Source organism: Strix aluco, chromosome 4 (genome assembly GCF_031877795.1).
Source record: "Strix aluco isolate bStrAlu1 chromosome 4, bStrAlu1.hap1, whole genome shotgun sequence".
Taxonomy (NCBI): Eukaryota; Metazoa; Chordata; class Aves; order Strigiformes; family Strigidae; genus Strix; species Strix aluco.
Window position 1 is genome coordinate 102,755,820 of NC_133934.1, and position 20,504 is coordinate 102,776,323.

Below are 20,504 nucleotides of genomic sequence, written 5' to 3' on the forward strand. Positions count from 1 at the left end.
AGATGTGGGTATAGACAAATTTAGACACATGTTTTTTGGCCTTTATAACTACAAAGAGACTTCTAGAAGAAAGAAAAAAAGGCATTTTGGTATAAATTTTGAAAGTTCTAAATTAGATGAGGTGTTTGGCTGATTGGTCAAATATAGAATTGAATAACAGTGTACACTGAAGATGCACTGACATTTTTACATCATATGTCTTTTCAGATACTGCATCCTCAGGAATGAGCAAGGGTCAGGTAGAGAGCTAGTACAGTAGCTGAATGTCTTCAGCTAATGTTGACACTCATCAATAAATTTCCACACTGATGATACATATGCATCACGTGCCAAATGTCTTCGACTGATATTAACATAAATGAGAAAGCACTTGTTTTACCCAAGACAACAACGTGTTTTTCCTATCTTCTTTATTACTGCTATGTACTTCTTATAGAAGTATTCCTTGAGATCTTTGTAAGGGGAAAGGATTTGTTCTGTGACAGCAGATTTTCGTACTGAATGACAGTATTTTCTTGCTGACAGCTGTCCAGTGTTGACCACTGTAAGAACAGAGTACTTTAAGAATTTTTTTCTCTTAACATGCATACAAAAGTCCTTTTTCAAGGCTGTGCCTTAGACTGCCAGCTCTGAACAGATTAACACAGTTAAAAAGGCTGGGCAATATTTTTTTAAATACTGCAGAAAGTCTAAAGCAATTTCTAAGGGGAACAACAAAATGTTCTGCGGTTATGTTCAGGGGTATTCTCTTACAAGAAGGTACTGTGGGAAAATTTATTATTTTGTGCAGTCTAGCATTTTCCAGAGGCAGTATCACTCTTTGTAAGCAAGGGATAAAAGTTATCCCTTGCAGGAGTAGGTTAGTAACATAAAAAGTTGGGAAGAAGATCCTTCAGAGGAAAAGAAATCCTCCTTCTTCATCTGTACTTCCGTTCAGACATTAATGAACTGGTACTTGTCCTTTCTTGTGCCTTTGCCATGTAAGCTGTTCTGGAGAGGATATTATTTGTTATTTTTCTGGCACTATTTGGAGCACCAAATAACTTGACTGGCATACCTGTATGTTCACACAGTAGCCTGCAAAAGGTTGACATTCATTCTGTGAAATGATTTACTAGAAGTGCAACTTAGTGTTTTTCTCTTGCTTTTTCTTCAACCTTCTCCTCTAAAACTCATTATATTTTTCTCTTGTACATTTTTGGTCTTTCTGTTCTATTTTCAGTGCTTGTTGATCTGTCTTTCTATCCCTCTTTTTTCCTCATTCCTTACTTTATAGTCATTATATTTGCCCATTTTCCATCATGTTTTCAGTATCTTCAAGAGAGCTTTAGTTCATTCCTCCTCCTATGTTCTCCATTCTCCATTTTCTTTTTTTGTTTGTTTCTTTTTTTTGTTAGACCTTCAAATCTCCCTCCTTTCCATTCCTCAAATCCATCAAATTTGTCTCCTTCCAGCACATTCTGAAAACCACTCCAAAGCTTTACTCCTTTGTATTAATGAGAAATGCTCTGTATCCTGAAGGTAGCAAGGAATATGTATAGATGTAAGCTTGATCTGGCACTGCAGTACCTCAAAACAGGTGAATATTCTGAGTTAGTGGAGATGCTGAACCAACAGCTAGTTCAGGAAAACAACCTAATCTTAGTTTCACATGTTAAAATACCATTAATTTCAATCATTAAACAGATAAAAAAGAAAAAAGGAGAGAAGATGGCCAAATATAGAACAGTGAGTGTATAATCTCACACTTGATATATTATATTTTAAATCTAAGACCTACGCTCTGATCATGTAGCTAATGTCATACCTTAATTGGAGACATTTGTGAAGCAATTTTAATTCTGTTAAGTCAAATTTCAGTACATGTTTCTGGTACATGTTTAAGTACAGTTTCTCTTCTTTAAGGAATAAAAATAACCTCAAAACTCTCATAAAGTAACTTTAAAAAGTAAATAAAAGTACAACCCAGGTAATCACATTTTCTTATGGTCTTTCTGACCATTGCAATACAGCATTGATTTTAAGACCAGAATTTACAGACACCTCGAGATCATACTTGGAAAAATAACATTGTATCTCAGTTTGAAAACCTGTTTGCCCCATCTCTGTGACTGTGCAGAACTTCCATGGTAACTGGAAAGGGGAATCTTGGCCACTGTATTATGCAAGACTCAATCTTCCCTCTTTTTTATTATAAGTTTCTAATTATGAATAAAATCTGTTGAATGTGAACTGAGATGATGTGCCTTTCCTGAATCTGCAGGCTACAGTGACCAGTGCCTCCTAACTGGCATTTTTAGGTAGCATTTTTAGAACTTCTGAGAGGTAATCTGTGCATAATAAAAGGACTTAGAAGAACATAAGCAGTTTAAAATATTAATTCCAATTAGTTTTATTAATTTTCACCAGTCCTGCAGCTCAGACAAAATGAAAGTTTAAATATCCGTCTTACTTATCGGATTTAAATAGTTTTAAAAACAATACTTCTGCGTTTTGAAATTTTTTAAAGTGTATTGAGTAGTCACTTGTCCAAATCCTATGGCAAACCAAGCTCACACCCCTTCTTATTCCCTGTGGAGCTCAGAATAGGTGCTGGATTGACAGCCTGAAAAAGATGGTCTGCTACTGAACCATATGAAAGAGATGTCTTAGTGTCATGTGTCCCAATCTTGACCTGAAGAAAAGGACAAGCTTCATATAAGTTCTTCCCTAGTGTTTTGATGGAGATAACCAATAAGGTTGCAGTTGTAATTGGGGTAGGTGTTTGCTGGAATCACATTACCAAGGCCAAAGAGCACCTACAGGCAGGTGACAAACCTTCAGCCTCCTAGAGAGGAGAAATGAATGCCTGTATGTAGTTCATAAAGTATATTTTTGAAGGGCATATTGCTTTTAGGAGAAAAGTAACTGCAGTGGGAACAATTGTTAAGGTAGATCTTACTTACAGGACCTTGAAAAGACAGGCCCTGAAAAGCAGTATTTATTTCAATACCGTAGCTGCACATACACTAGAAGTCATAATGAGGCAACTTAGTAAGATTTGTTTTAAGATTTTTGTTCAAATTCAAAATTTTGTATGTTTTTTAGACATTGGTATTTCTCTTTAAACTCAAATACATCTGCCTACTCTCACACATGCGCACACATGTGTAATATTTTTCCTCAGGACAGTTTTGTGAGCCATTCATTATTGACTTGTTCCTTCTCTTTGAAAGAATATCTGTCCACACAGTTAAAAAACAATTGTCTGTAGGCTTCATCCTCTTCATGCAGAAGTGTGTCAGTGAGGAGTATTTAACCCAGTTGTAAAGTCAAGGAAAACAGCTATCAGTTCCCTCACTGCTGGAGACAGATTCAGGAAAAGTATCAAAGTTAAAGGGAAAATGAGTTTCCAACTTGAGAGGGACAAAGGAATGTGGTCAGTTCCCAAGATTATTACTGTGTTTGTGCTGTTTCTCCCATCTTCCATATTAAGCATGATTCGTGGTCATTTGGCAAAGACTTTAGCCGATCATGCCACTTGCTAACTATTGTATCTGGACTTCAAGTTGTGCTAAGTTTTGGAAAACTAAGTACTGTTACTGGAAATGGGTACATAGTTTTCAGACCTCTTTGCACACATCAAACTCCTTAAGGACAGCTCATGTATTCCTTTCAAACCCCATGTTGCAAATAATGTAAAGCAAATTGTTAGCAGCTTTGTGGTAAATGAGAATGTTTCTTCCTGGTAGTCTTTCCTCTCTGGTTCATGTTGCTCTTTCTCACAAGTCTCTGTCTCTGCATATGAGGGTGGCAGTACATAGACTTACAGATAATTGAGCTTGCTCCTTGTTTCCTGAAGTGCTCCCACAGACGTATTTTTAATTCCTTGAATTTGGGTCACTGACCACAAAGTTGCATATATTTGTCTAATATATATCACTTCTATCTGTCTACACTTACAACTTTTTTTCTCCAGAGTGAAATTCATCCAGTGTTTTGTGTTTGCTATAAATACACATCTCAGCTGTATTTCTATCCTTTGTGTCAACATTAAAATTCCCTTGTTCTATGTTTAGCTTGAATAATTACCAATCCATTTGCAATTAGAACTCTAGGATATGACCTCACACTGATTTATTCCTTCGTTTCTTTCTGTATTTAATACATTTCAGATACGGAAAATACCAAATCTTTGTCCTTTTATTTTGATGTTTATCAGTAATGGAAACATTCCAAAACAATCAGCCAAATACCTATGCTTTGTTCATTTATTGCCTTCTCTGAAGATAAATTGACTGTACTCAACTCTCTTCAGCATTTTTCTTCACCTAGATATTATTGCCTTGTGCAGCCACCCCAAGGTGACTGTTATCACTTAATTAAATCCTTGCACGCTGGGAAGAAAAAACAACATTGTTCGTTCATAACCCCAAGGAGGGTTTTTTTTTTCTTTAAGCCACTAAGCTTTTTCCCTGTTTTATTAACTTATTCCTGGCTACAAGAAGACATACTTTGTTGATGAGCAAAAGGTTGTATTAGCTTTTTATTTTCTGGGTAAACTTATCTTTTCTCTGGGAAAAAAATGTGGGCATTACAACAAAGAAAAAAAAATGGGATCTCTCCAAACCCTGCAATTCTAGTAAAGGTCTGTGTAAACATCAAGCTAGTAAAGAGAAACAGGGGAGTAGCAGGAAGGAAATGAGAAAATAAAATGCAAACATAAAATTGGAACAAGACAAAAAAAGTAGGATGACGTGTATATACACAGAGAAACTACTGCAGTGCTGAGGGAAAATTGGCATAAGGAATAGCATTTTTGAAAAGAAAAATATATCAGGGCTCTTTATGTTACTGTCTAGGGCAGCATCTTTTTATTAGCCTCTTGGTTAATGTCCTTTCTCTGTCTATTGATTTTAGACTGCAAAACAGTGTGCTCTTGCTTTTACCTTTGCATTTTTTTCCATAGTGCACAATCCTACTTGAAAACTGTAAGAGGAAATATTACAGATGAGCCATTCATTGAATATGTGAGACCTGTGATTTGCTTTTATGTTTTAAGCACAGTACTTCATATGAGAAAGTTTGCTTGAAGCAGTGAGTTGCCAGAATACGTACAACGGTTTAGCTGCCTTTTTGCTTGTTTCTAGTCCATTAAACGTAGGAGCAGAAAATAGGTTTATCTACTCTAAAATTTGGGCTCAAGCAACCATATGTATTTGTTCATGATGCTAAATCATTTTGCCACCTGCTGTGTTCAACAAGCATTTACAAATAGTAAATGCTATTTAAAGCTGTAATATTTGCAAGAGCAGTTTTTGCTGTGATATCATTTGTACAAGAAGCATAACATTTTAGTGTGTAATAGAAAAGAGCTTTTAAGTAGTTGGATAATTGTGATTTTTGAAATGTTACTACTTGTAATGTGTAGAATATAATTATTGTAAATCAGAGACAGTAGTATAAGTTAGTATGTGAACCACAAAATATCAATAGATTTGTATGGATTTTCTCCAAATACAGCATGTCTGTAGTATGTATCAGTAGTTAAGTCTCTGGAAATTCCCTGTTTATGATAAAGTTTCAGCCTGAGTTCTGGGATTTCTTTTTGTTCTCTGCATAAAATTCTTGTCTGTAGCTTTCTGAATCAAATAATTAATTTTACAATGTTTATACAGCTCTTAGCAATGACAAAAATCTTTCAGTTTACCTTCAAAGATTCTAGGAATGCTTTCCAATCTGTGTGCAATGGATCTGCCATTCACAGTGATTTTAACGTATACTCTATGTTTTTATCTAATCTATTTTAACCTGTAGATTATCTGTAGATCTATCTACACACCTTAATGAACATATCACAAAGGTATCTGAAGCCTCTTTTATTTGGAATAAAGGCAGTAGCAATAGCTGTAGTATGTACATACTTTGTATTTAGTTTCCAAAACTGGTTTTGACAGGGTTTTTTTCCTTTTAATGTGCATTCCTAATTAGAAATTCTAGTTCTACATTTGTTGTATTATATGATTTTTCATAAATAATTTTAATACCAGTTTGTTATATCAGTGGGTGGCATAGTGACTTCATTGCAGGGTTGGGAAATGACACAGGAAGCTTGTGAGAGAGAATTTTATTCCAACAATGTTTAGCTAGAAATATACAGCTAGATGTGTTGCAGTTTCAAACAAGGGTGCTTTAAAGTTTCATACACCATGAATGTCCATTTTTTAGGGTCAAAAAGCATTTTGAATTTCTAAGTGTTCTAGTGTGTTTATTTTATTTTCTGTTAAAAATATAATTTAGAAATAAAAAGTCTTAAATACCATAGGAAATCACCTCTAGCAAGTTGAATTGTAATCCTACTAAGGATATTACTAGGCTGAAAATACTGTTTAGATTTTAAACCCTAGTCAGAACTCAAACAGTCTTCTCAGAATTAGAAAACATTTGGTTATATTTCTGTTGCAGTTATCTTGTGTGTGTTTGCTTCTGCTCTTTCCCATCTGGTTTCAAACCAGAATCAGGGAAGGACTGATAAAACACCATTTCTTTTTCACTATAGTGACTGAAAACAGATTGAAGAAATTCGGATAAATGTCGGAACTCGTTAAAGCATGACCACTTAAATTTATTTATTTTAAGTTGGAAGGGTTGCTGCCAATTAAAATGGCAAATTTACATGCAGAAGTCTATACTGCTTTCTGTGTTGTGTGTCAGGCAGCATGTTCATTTGGGTATGGTAACGGAACAGAATCTGAACTGGAGAGACATTCACGTAGCAGCATAAAAAGCACTGACAGCATCTAGTTGCCTGTTTGATAAGACAAGGGGTAATGGTTTCAAACTGAAAGAGGGTAGATTCAGACTAGCTATAAGGAAGAAAGTTTTTACAATGAGAGTGGTGAAACACTGGAGCAGGTTGCCCAGAGAGGTGGTAGATGCCCCATCCCTGGAAACGTTCAAGGCCAGGTTGGACGGGGCTCTGAGCAACCTGATCTAGGCGGAGATGTCCCTGCTCATTGCAGGAGGGTTGAACTAGATGAACTTTAAAGGTCCCTTCTAAGCCAAACCATTCTATGATTCTATTTGATTCTGGCTCAGGTAGTTTTCCAGTGGTTTAAGGAGAGGGAAGAAGATGGAGAAAATAAGAAGCTACTGGGACAAATAAAAGGATTTTTGATGAAATTCTGGTTTGTATTTTTTTTTACAAAACAGTTGAAGTTGCACTAGAAATTCTTTCAGTGATGTGCCACAAGTAAAACTTGACAGTATGCTGCATCAGGGGGAAGAGACATTGTCAAAATGCAACATTACAGGACCTTCAGGTAGCAGGAGCAGGAATTCAGAACGGCACAATAAAGATGCCCAGATAACTGACGACAACTGCCTGCAATTTAGACAACCGAGAAAGCATGTAAGGTATTACTCAGGGTCTAGAAGAAGACATTGCTCAAGGCAGGAGACAATTGCAGATACATGTGACTTTTTAATGGAGTAGAAAGAAGAATAATATCACCACGGAAGCAGGAAAAGGTAGGATGCTACACTCACACTGTGTGTTTAAAGCATCATAATGAGAAGAAATTACAAGTGTTTCCTTGGTTTTGTCTGGGTGGTTCTGAATAACAGGAAAATGGTGCTAACATTTGACAAGAGGAGGAGTTTTCTTTCATCAGCTCCATTGATAAAGGCGGTTTTACCTCAGTCATCTTAGGGAGAGACTTTAAGCTTCAGGTCTGTTACAAATTGGAGTGAAACGGATAGTAACAGTGCGGAGCAATCATGTCAGTTCCTACTTGGGACACGGGCTACAATATATAGATTGTTGGCATGTGCAATAAATAGCATTAGGGTTGGTGATGTCAAGACTTACTTGGGGCCCTTTAGATAATGTGGCGTGTGGATTATTGGCACAACCGACAGCTACTGTACTCTGCAGTGTCAAGGAAATCTTGAGCACCCTTTGATGAGCGGGTTATTGATACGTTATGCTGCAGCTGCTCCAGGGGACCCCTTAAGGGCATATCATGATAGTGTGGCTGCACACTAAAACCCTGTGGTAAAAATACAGAGGAACATTTTCCCATGGTCATTGTGAAACTGTCTTTAAAAGGAAAGAAAAATATTCTTGGTTGAAACATCATGTTTCCAGCTTCTGCTGGTGCTATATGGACAAATCATAACCCACTCACCCCTTCCCACCCTAGAAAATAGGGTTTTATTATGGAAATACAAGCAGACCCTTAACTGTCACAGCAGTCAGAGGTGCCACTATAATATATTAGCTTGCATTTAAAAAAGAATATAAACCTTTTTCACTGAAAGAGCTGTTCTGTGCTGTTGATATGCTTGAATTTATGCAGTGGGCTGGTAAACAGCAAAATCCATACTTATCTTTACCTACACAGACATTAGAGGTGAGCTCAGAAAAAAAAAAAAAAAAAAAGAAGAAAAGAAGGAAGGGAGGGAGGGAGGGAGAAAAACAGTATTTCCTCATAGCTTAGGGTGAGATTAGAGCCCTGTTGATGGCAGAGCTACATGCTGTCTTCTCACCTGGTCTCATATTCCAGCTGTGAAACAGAAGTGGAAGGTCAACATAGCAATGGTGTTTTGTAGTGGCAAACTGAGTTGATTGCCTGAAATCATTCAGGACCAGACCTCCAATTCCATCAGGATAATTTTCACATAAATGTGCCTTCCCCACTTTTGTGTGAAATGTACTTCTGGAGTGAAGCACTGTAACCTCAAAAACCTTGAAGGAAGTACTGCAACCCAGCATAGGAGATCTCAACTTTATTGTGTAGAATGCAGGTGTAGTGGACAATTACTTCAGGGGAAGATTTTGAAATATTTCTATTATTAATGAAGTCTCTAACTTGTTTCAGGAAGTTAATTGTTTGTTTTTCTGTTATTCCCACATATTCACAGTACTCCTGTGTTCCCTGCTCTTAACTGCACAGATGAGTGAATGGAAACCAAATCTTCTATGGGTACCAGAACATCATAGCATAGTTTTCTGTAGATTTCCATCTTGTCTTCTATTGACTTTTGTGCCTAAGACAGTGCAACCTGGCTGAGACTTTTTCAATGCTCAGTGCATTTGAAAGGTCTCTGCTTTGTGATATCTAATACTACAGAAACTCATAGTCCAGCTTTTATTGCTGCAAAGGCTCTCAGAGGGTCTTGTTTGCATTATCAGTCTGTTTTCACCAAACATGTAGGGATTTCTCCAAGACCTCTGCCCACTGTCAAATCTAAAAAAAAAACTAGCCATGGATTGGAATGCTGTTAGTATGACAGACATGCAGAGTAGAGGGAACTTAATTTCAAGGTTGGAAGAACCACTTCACAATCCAGACCTTAAAGGGTTATAGTTTTGTGGGATTTTTTTTTTGCCTCTATAAACCTAACTTTTAGTAACTAGCAGGTTCTGATTCATGCCAGTCCAGATTCTTCTTGTTTCAAGAGTCAAAGGACTGAGTCAAGTGACAGTAACAGTTCTGGAGGCTTTTATGTACCAGTCCTTACTGGAAAAGTGTGTGGCTCCTTTAATTTAGTCCAGCTGTATATGGATCCTAGAAGACTTCAGAGTGGACATCTGTGGAACTGCTCCACACTCCCATAGGTGGAGAAAGAATTGGTATGGCAAATGGTTCTCCTGCATTAGTACAAGGATTAATGACAGCTGGAGGAACTCTCAGCTGATTAGGACCAGGTTCTGTCTTCTTTGCATTATAACATGGAATAAAAGGCTGAAGATAACACAGGTGTTTTTTTTTTCCCATGTATCTGTTTAAGAGTTACAGTTAGAAATGGCACTGGATTGAATGGATTAAGGATTTGTTCTGAATGTTCTGTGTTCTTATTATCTCTATATTCCATTGTCTATAAAGTATTCTCAACATGTTCTTCTTTCAAGAAGAGTATAAATCAGAATGATATGCCAGGCAAAGAACTCAACTCAGTTTCTCATTCAAATCTATTTTGGTTGTCTGTGTTGCCATCTAATAGATTAAATATGCTAAACATAAGCTTCTCATCCTGTTCTTGCCTGAGCACAGCCTCTCTGCTTCATATGTATGAAACCGTGTGATGCAAGTGAGAACACATTCTGGGCTAGAGGTCTAATTCTAGAAAGCCAATTGTCAGGATCAATCACCAGAGCATCTGAGTACCTACTGAGTGCAGGTGTTGTTTTAAGAGTGCAATTAACTCTATATCACAAATTCTTCCCTATAATGTTTTCACATAGTTTTTTGGACAACAGACATTTAGATACCTTTATTTGTTTACTTTCACATACTGTCAGGTTGTGTAGATTGAAAGAAAAGCTAACCAGACATGCAGATATACAATGAATACAAGATCAGTTTGAATGGAGCTTACATAAACTGAAATATTCATACATAACACGAAAGGGCTTTAAACTTGTAGCTTTGGAAGCAATAACATTCACAACAATACTTATTGCTCCCACAATCAGTTGTGCTTGTATAGGTGCTTCTGCCTACACAGCGTTCCAGTCAGATCAGGTTCCCACAATGTCTTGCTGTGTGGTCTGAGATGCAGGTCTGGGGACTCAGCCCTCATTCTGCTAACTCTCACTATTTATCATAGCTCCTGCTACTGTATCACCTTTCAGTTTTGGCACTTACGGTAGTAAACGTTATGCAGGTGCATACAGTGTCAAGAGCTTTACTCAGGTCAGCACCTCTCGGTGCACAAATGCATATGTGATTAGAATATTTGTACCACCGAAGGGCAGAAACCACTTGATATTCAAACCCTTTGTATCCAAAGCAAAGCCAGTCCACAGCCAGGTATACACTTAATCCTGACCTAAAGCGATCGCATTCTCAGGGTAAGAGATACATAATATAAAGTCTGTATGATGAGTCTCATCCTAAATAGATACAGTTGATTGTATTAGATGGCATGCAGTTATTGGCATCACAATCTGCTGTCCAAACACTCTGGAACCAACAGGAGGAATCCTATATAATTGAAGGGTAGGAGCTCATCAGAATTGGCATCATAAAGATGAAAGGTCAGTGCTTTAATACACAACTCCCACAAAATTGAATTTTAATTAAGTGCGACAGTGTTGAATCCCTCCCTCAGGAGTCCTTCTTCTCCCTTTTTCTTTACACTAATATATATATCCCTCCTCTTAGAAAAGAGAATAGCAAAGACAGTATAAATATTCTTCCCGATAAGATTTTAAATTCAGAGGTTTTCAACAGTGGATCATACTAACCACTACTACCATGTACTAATGTAAATCAGTGTTTTGTTTTAGAAATGAATCATTTATGCAGAAGAATGGACACTGAAAAAATAGCATTTGTCAATGAGAACAGCAGTTTTTAACCTGGGGGTGTGTGTGTGTGTGTAGCAGTGGATACCAGAAATTGTCCATTGGTGGTTTAAATACTGTGTGGTGAATTTAAGTTTACAGGCAATAAGCTTACTTTTTTCAGTTGCCTTTCACAGCCCCTTCAAACAGTTCATGTTGAAGTTGTTCAGAATGAATAGTTCAGATTGTCCAGAATGTTGGACTAGTTCAGTTCTCAGTTTGAATAGTTCAAGTTGAAATCAGTCAGATGGAAGACCACAGATTGGAAACCACTGATAAGACACACAGAATATACAGTTTACTGAACGTCTTGTTGCAATATAACTACTATAAAATTGTCTGTGTGTCATTTAAAAGACTATTGTATCATTTACTGTTTTCCACTTACTCCAAAAGAAGCAAAGAAGGTAAACTCATACTTTCTATCTCTCACTAGTGGGTACTACTCACCTTCTAAAATATTTTACTCAAGAGAGGTTGCCTGCTCACCATCACGGTAAAACAATCCAAAAGCTTCAAATTGTACTAGGTCATCAGACAGTTAAAATCTCAATCCCATGGAAGCCTAACATGTAAATTAAAATAACCTGTGCAGCCTGCTGACTTCAGCAGAGCTAATGCTGTACTGGGTAAAGCATCAGACCTCTTCTAAGATATAGTTTAATTCCCTCAATGCACATCAGTGTGTTTTCTACATGAAAACCTGCATGAAGAATTTCAGCAGTTCAGCCCAGTAATTTAGATCAGTTAATCAAACAGAAGCACAATAGTAAGCAGAGATATAGAAGATATAGCAAAAGAGTGCAAGTACTTGACCAAAAAATGTCACTGAGATAATTAAAGATCATCTGGCTTCTATCATGTAACTCAGTTTTGTTTTTCTTATCTGTATTTTGGCATTGACTCAGTTGTCTGCGTGTTATATGATGGGATTTGCCAAAAAAAAAAAAACCAACAACAACAACTTTATCCTGTGATAAACTGGGTGCAGAAAGAATAAATGCAAGCTGTCTGTCCTGGATTTTTTTTTTTTTTCACATTAGTAAGCCTCACTATTTCTCTCTTCTAATAGCACTGCAATATAACCCAAGGATATTTTTTTTTCCCCTACTGTGATGCCAACTTTTCAGCAAGTCTAATAGCTTTCATGGTGCAGTTTCCTCTATGCAGTCAGGATGATTTGGGATTTTGCAGCAATATAGAATGGCCTTCTAGAAAAATAATAAATTGCTATTTACAATCCAGAGATCCCTAAAAGTCATTCATAGCTTTTGTATTCAAAAAATTGTCAGACTCTTAATCTGAGTTTTTTCTTGAACTCCCATCACTTAGAGATTTGCGCTTTTCTGTGACTCTCAGGCTCATCTCTGATACTTGTCCCTCTATTATCAGTGACGAAACCTGGGAGTACAGCCTTAAGAACCTGGCTGCCACCTTTAAACATTATTCTTGCCTCTAAACTTTTCTCCTCTACACTCTCCACTTTTGCAGTGGTTCTGATCTGGAACAAAATCTGTTTTTTCTAACCAAGTAGTAAAGTTTTTGCTGCTTTGGTTACATAAACATACTTATTCTGTAAGTTTGGTGAAAGATGCATTAAGGGACTCAGTAAAATTTACTCTTCTTCCTTCATTTCTTGGCTTCGAGCTATAAAGCAGACCTCCTTATTATTGACACATTTATTTTTTGGCACTTCCTTGTTGTCATAAATTGCGTCCTGACCATACAAGCAAAGAGCACAAAGATGACAAATTAGGAAGCTGGCATCAAAGTCCATTTTAACCACATCCTTTGAGCTTGTCCTCTTACCTCATCTTTTTTACTGTAGTTGTTTTAGTGCCAAATACATGTTGCTTTGTTGCCAAATATGTGTCATTAATTCACAAGGAGTCTATGGTCATGTAACCATATAACCCTTATGGTGGACTATGATTGAAAAAAATGACAGTAGTATGAGAGTTGAAAATGGTTTTCTCTGTGTTTGATGTTAGGATTTTTACTCAATGGTAAAAAGCTTGTAGCCCAAGGAACATTGCAATGAGACCTATGCGTTTTTATTTTATTTGGGCTTCTGTTTTGGTTTGTTTTCTGCAAGGGATTAAAATAACTGAAGAGGAAGAATAAAGCTTTCGGAGATTTTTGTAAGTCAGTAGGTGATCAAACTGTAGTTGCTCATTTTTATTCGTGTGTATCAAATACATCCCACATAAAATCCTATTTCCAGGAATAATACTCCTGTTGTCTCATAGTACTTAATTGTGAAAGCCCAAGGTCAGATCTTCCACCTAAGCAGTTACGCTTTTGTATGTTTGTTAGTGTTGCTGGAGGATATTACTCTGATACCTTAATAGTGAGAGCACAGTAGATGGGCACTCAGGCTTTGAATCAGATTTCTGTTAGCCACCGTTTATGCCTTTTATTTCGTTTTAACCCCTCCCATCCAAGAATGGTTGCCATGTTGAAATTAAACTTTTTTGTTGCTGTCTTTAGTAAATGATGTTTTTTAAGCCATGCTGTAACACAATAAATGATGCAATGATATGTTTGTTATAAGAGAGGGACTATTTGCTTTCATAAATGTCAATTGCATCCAATACTGCCTCTTTCTTAAAAAGAAGAGTAAAATATTTTTGCTGTTATTGAATCTTGTATGTCTAATTGGTGACAGGCTTTGTCCTCAAATTAATGCTTAGCTCCAGTTATAATATCATTATGTCATAACAGTGAAAAATTCTAATTAAGATGAGCTGTTTGCCAGGAAAAAGTTTAGTATATCAATTAATCTGTTTTATCAGGGGGAGTATTCCCTTCCCCAGCCCCTATCTCCTGATCAGAGCCTGAATGATGAGAAAAACATCACAGATGCATGCTGCATTGGACAAAGAACACATGCATGCATTTAAATCATGTATATCTTACTTTTTACTGATGTAATTGTGAAATATGTTCTTTTTGCATTCATAATTAGGGGGTGGAACAGATGGTGAAGGCTTAGTTTAAAATAATCTGTCATTAAAATAACCTAGCCTACTGGTAATTCTTCACTCTAACTGGAGTTTAGGTCAGGGTAACAGGGGTTTTTGCAGCATTGGAATACACTAAAAAGAATTAGGGACTTCATGGATAGTATGAAATATGAGGATACTCTCCAGAAGGACACTGTAGTAAGACTCCAGTGAATTAAATTTGCCTGTAGTGGGAATATGCAAAAATGCCTGGGACAAAATTCCTCTGGCAAATATAAATCCATTTAGTACGATGCATTATACATTAGTGCATATTCGGTCAAAGTGATACAGTAGGTTTCATATCCTGAGAGGAAATAATCTCACTATTCTACAAATACTCTAAAAAGCACTTAGTATTTTGGGTAAAAAACCTGTGCTTTACATTTTCATATTATTCTGATGTCAGAGGATATAAATTATAATTATTGGCATTATTATTCAGAGGTGCTGTAGCTAGTGACTTTTACATTTGAATCTCACTTCCTTCGTGTCTACCACATTGACTTGCTGGTATGTGACAAAGGAAATCTTGTATCAGTCCTGTCTGGCTAGTTTAGAACAGTTTTCAGGAATAAGAAAACTGGCTCAATAAATCAGATACTTGCATGTCTTTAAAGCGTTTATTTTAGTGTTTCCTCTAAGATTTCATTCTCTAACAGCTTTGAAGAAAGCATATAGATTTCGGTGTGGTATTATGATAAATCTTCTCAAGGAGGGGCAAGCATTAACATATGTGTCGGTTCTTTTTCATCTTAATCCAACCTTGGTTAATAATCAGAAAATTCTACATAGTGGGTAAGAAGATGTAATTAACCCTTTGACCCCAGAATCTTAATTGGCGCCTGTTGAAAACAGTGGGGCAGTTAAAAAAAAAAAAAAAAAAAAAAAAAATTAAAAAGTAGCCTGTGGTGATTGAAACAGCATAATACATAATGGTTTTCTGAAATCAAAAGTACTAGGAAACCAGCTTTAATCACATTTTACATAAAACCAGTAAGTGTAGGTTTAAACAAGAAGTTACCAGTCTTCCTTAAATTGTATTGTGCTCAAAGTTGGCATTTCAGGTCACCCTGACCCTTTTTCAGCTGCCACACTAGATGGGATAGGACTGAGTTTATGACAGTCAACTTCACTTACAAAAATAAAAAAGAAATTAACTCAAGAATATTTTCCTAACAGAAGGCACTCACTCTACCTTTATGTTCATGGCCTCTGCTTCAATGAAAATAGGACATGCTATGAAAAAACAGTTATCTTTGCAGGTCCTATTTGTGTATTACTGTTGATGATAATTGTGGAACATCTGAAACAGAAATCCTATCTGCCTTTGAACTACAGTAAAACTGTTCAGAAATTCTGGCTGGAAATTACACTGTGGTGCTCATTTTAAAAGAGGGATTTGAAAGCTGACTGAATCCAGTACCCTTCTGACATTTACTGTGTCCTTAGTTATATATAGGTAAGATGAATAATACTTCCAGATATTTCTCATTAAAACAAAATTGTTTGTGAATAGATAGTATACAATGGTATCATACTCTTCTTCAGTATATAACATAACCTCTGTTATGTTGCCTGCCACCTTCTCTGAAGTCTGCTGGTCTCTTGGCATGCACAAAGGACATACGCTTTATGAAAAATTGAAAAATTTCAACACGCATTACTTAAATAATAAATATTCATAAATAATACCTATGAATAACGAATGAGACAGTCCTTCAGAACTACTGTTTGACCTGTATAAGGAACAACAACATTGTCACAAAAGTGGTCCATCTCAGCCCTTTCATACTGGTGAGAGAAATTGCCTTGCACTGGAAGGTGGCTATTTCTCCCCCTATTTTTATTGCCATTTTTCTTAGGTATTAGGACTTGACCTTAGTACTAGGGGCCTTTGTTCTAATGTCTTTGTATTTTGGGCATGGAATTAGTTAGATGTTCCATTAGCTGTCAATCAGTGACTTTTACAAAATACATTCTGATTTTACAAAAACTTTCTGATTTTGCTCCATTGAACAAAATGCTGAATTTGGTCAGTATTTGTACCCAAGCATAACTTCAAGGAGGTGGGAAAGGAAATGGAGAAAGAAGGACTGACCACGACTTAGTAGTCTCAGTTGCATAATGAACTAATTTTATGGCACAGGAAGTGACTAATCAAGCAAGAAGCCAAAGGAGTTGTGGTTGTGCTGCACTGGCCCTGCCAGTCCCATCAGTGGTGCCTCCTTAGTACCTCCCTTGTAAAACTAGGAGGCAAAAGTAAGGAAGTCTCCCAGAAAGAGAATAAAAGGGTAAAGAATTAAAACTGTTTAACTAGGAGGAGACAATTGGAGTCAATGGCATGGAAAAGTATTAAGTGTTTAAGATGTCTTAACACTTCTCACTTTAACACTTGTCCTAGTTGCTGATGACTTTCCAAACTTCAGCCATGAAGGTTGAAATTTCTTCGCACAGTTGTGTCGACCAGAGATAGTTCTATTAATTTATATTTTTCCAGCAAAACTGGTTTCAGCCAATTCCAAAGCAACACTGAGGAAAACATTTCTGCCTAATAGGTACTAAAAGCTTTCCTCAAACCTTTGTTTCATTGGGAAGCCTGAATTTCTAACTAAGATGATGTGTAGAAAAGAAGCAGGAAAGCCATCAGTGACTCAGAGAATTATTTTTTGCTGTTGTTACAAAACTCTATCCAGATATGCCAGGTAATTACACACTAATGCAGTGTACTAAACAGAACAGATCATAAATTAGCTCCGACTGTATGTAGCTCACTCAAGTAGAAGAGCAAGGGGACTACACTAAAAGCCTGGATATGTAAAAAACTGAGAAGAGGAAAGTTGTTTTTATATGACACACAAATAACCTGTGAAACTCCTTTCTTCAAGATATCATTGAACCAAGAATATAACAGGATTTCCCCCCCCCCCCAAAAAAAAAAAAAGTCTTGAGCACACCAGTTATAAAAAATAATTAGAAGGAATATCAGATATCATGGTCATGCCAACTAGTAACAACCTGAGGTTAGAAAGAAACTTCTAGCAGGCTTGTCATTACCTACATAATCATTATGGATATTTCAAACTGTTCTGGAGCATCTAGGTACACACTGTCAGACCCAGGAAAACTGACCACTGCAGATAGGCCATTAGTCTGATTCAGTAATGGCATTTTATTGTTGCTTGTGGAGAATGGTGTTCTAGCAAGAACATATATAGGTGGCCAGGGAATTGGGGTGACAGTTCTCAGTTTTATTTCTAACATAGAATTAAACCAATTTCCTCAAAGGAGCATGGGACAGAGCATCAGAAAAACTTAAACCAAGACCTCTAAAGATTTACTCTTCTGATCTTTCCATGACAGGGAAAGTGGATAGTAGCAAAAGAAATACTGCATAGTGGTGTAGACCAAATGCATAAAGGTTTTGATTGTCCTTGTATGAATCTAAGTTTGAACTTCACTGTTCCAAATTTTTCACCTGTTATTGATGTTGAAATTCAAGGAACTGCTGTTAATCATTTGAAAAGAAATGATGATGATTTATAAGAGGCCATAAATGGCTTGCATAATATAAATGTTTTTACGTGAAGGAAATCTATGCAGATTTACATTTTTATTAATTCATAAATATAAATTAGAGTCTTTCTTTAATGCAGTGTCTTTAGTGAGGGTTTGTTTTCCAATATGTGGTTTATTCTTTTTAGAAAACACAGATTTTTGAACTAATTCCACCACCTACTACATCAGAGAGGGGTGAACACTTGCCAAAGACAGCTTCTGACCAGCAGCGTGTTAGAAATTAATCAAGAAGCAGAAGAATAAAAAAATTCGAAAACCTCAGAAATCACTGTTCTGTATTTGAAAGGGAGTGAAATGATTACATGACTTTGTCATCATATATATCCATCAAATTTGCATGCATCTCTTATTTTTTCTTCTAAAACCAGGCTGTTCTCTCAAATGCTACAGTTATATTTTTACTTTACACATACCTTTATCCCAAGGGGATATTTGGGATGGGATTTTTTAGGATTGTTTCTTATTCATCCCAACATTTGGGGTGTTTCTTATTTTCTGAGTTGTTTTAGCATTTCTAATTTCTGGAATTTTGTGATTTTGCTTTTGCAATAGTGAATGCTTGTTTGCCAATAATCAGCCTCATAAAAAGCATAAAATCTTCCTAGTGAAGATTTGCTCTTATTCCTAGAGGTGTATTTCCATCTTGATGTGCAGTGATTTACTCCGTGTGTCAGTTTAGAATATAGTCCTTTGTTTATTAACTGCACTCATGTTTCAGAAAGTATGCATTAATCTGTGTAGTTGTATTTTGATTTTTGCAGTTGCAATGGAAACCACATCCAAAGATTTGAACCTGTCATAGTAAAATCTGATCTAGAGTTTTACACCAAAGGGGTGAAATTCATAACATTTCTATAGACCTAAGCTGTAAACATATTTGACAGTAATCTGCTGATTGGCTTTGTTTGTTGTTTCACAAAAGGAAAAAGGGGGGGGGGGTGTGTGCGCGCGCGCACGTGTGTGTGTAATCCTCAATTAATTAACAAATTATTGAGGTCCATAGTGGTTTGAATGATGCTGGGATTTTATTTTTTCTTTTTCAGTTTTTGGAAGTGGAAATTCTCTGCTTTGATACTGGGGCATGGGGGGGATCTTCTTACATACCATTTGATTAGAAAGTTATTTGTTTTTCTTATTTATTTCTTCCTGTAAAAAAATGAACAACATTTTATTTTTCTATATTTCTTCTATCATGCAAATGAGATAAATTTTATACAGTATATGGCAGATGTAAGCATGGTAATAAGTCCTTGAACCTTCAAATATACTCATATGCTGTTTGTAAATATGAAGACAGAATATAAAGGAATTGTCTTAAGGATTCAAATTAAAAACACTCTCATAGAAACCAGAACATTTTCCTCAATTTGTACTGTGATGTGTTTGTTTGAATCTATTTCTATCTGGAATTTAGAATTTCTTTATTAATCTATTCACTTTTTTTTTCCTTACTCTGTAGTCCCTGGATGGATTTGTATTTGCACTAAATCAAGAAGGAAAATTTTTGTACATTTCAGAAACTGTCTCCATCTATTTAGGCCTGTCCCAAGTAAGTACATGCTTTCGATTCTAGAATATAATTGTGTATGATGCATTCCTCTGTTTATCATTCTTCAAAGAAATAACAATTTGCTTTCTGTATTTTGCATGGATTATTGAATTAGTTATTTAAAGTTGCATCTGGTTCATCCTGAGAAGTAATTCAAAAACATATCTATCAGTATTAGACATTGAGATAAGACAAACTCGTGCCTGAAAACTTTTTGCCATGAAGGATCATTATTAATTTATTGAGAACAAATGAAGTTTCTTTTCTCAGTTGTTTTGAACTTTAAACCTCTATACCTGATAGGAAAGGGACACACTGATAGTACTTCCCTTGTGTCCTATTACTGGATGTTTATGGAGTACCCTGCATTATCCAGGGAGCTGACACGATGACAGGGAGTCATTTGGAGTCAAGAAATGCTGAAAGAGACCATTAAAATGTCTTGCAGGGAGGGTTCCAACAAGGACACATTTTGCCACTTTCACAAATGCTCGCTAATATGGAAAGACATATTTATAAAATATATTTTTTTTTCATTTAATTGCTGACAACTGTTTTTCAAAGATTAAAAGGCAGGACAAAAGTGGGGGGGGGAGGTTGTTTGTTGATGCTTATTCCTAATCCTGCAGCATTCAGAAATGTTTAGGAAGGGTAGCTTATTTCTGCTTGTACTTAGAAATGCAGCAGAAAGATTTTGCATGATGATTTTCAGAGTGGGATAATCTACTTCTATTGCAGTCACCCTGAGGAGAAAAAGAAAAACTGAGTTAATATTTATTTCAGCTCCTTTAAATTGGGACCCATACTGCCATGAGGAGGCAACTATTAGCACAGGCAACTGTCAGTTTTGCTGTACCCCAACAACAGTGAAATGTGAAATTTTAACATTTGGTGCAGAAAAAGACTAATTTTAAATATTATCTGGTGAGAATCCGAATAGAGGTTCATTAACTCCTCAAAGAACATGCAAACAATTGGCTGTAATAAGTTCAGTAATTGTTATTTTGTGCTGGCTTTAGCAAACCGAATGATAGAAATG

At 36.2% G+C, this 20,504-nt stretch overlaps 1 protein-coding gene across 2 annotated transcripts in view; it reads left to right on the top strand.

Annotated features, from left to right (window-relative positions):
• The window catches only part of NPAS3 (neuronal PAS domain protein 3), a 622,845-nt gene that overhangs the window by 414,919 nt on the left and 187,422 nt on the right, over positions 1 to 20,504 (top strand). For both annotated transcript variants that reach the window (XM_074824597.1, XM_074824598.1), the window contains exon 4: positions 19,376 to 19,465. In XM_074824597.1, the coding sequence (XP_074680698.1) occupies positions 19,376 to 19,465 (90 nt within the window). The remainder of the gene's footprint in view (positions 1 to 19,375; positions 19,466 to 20,504) is intronic.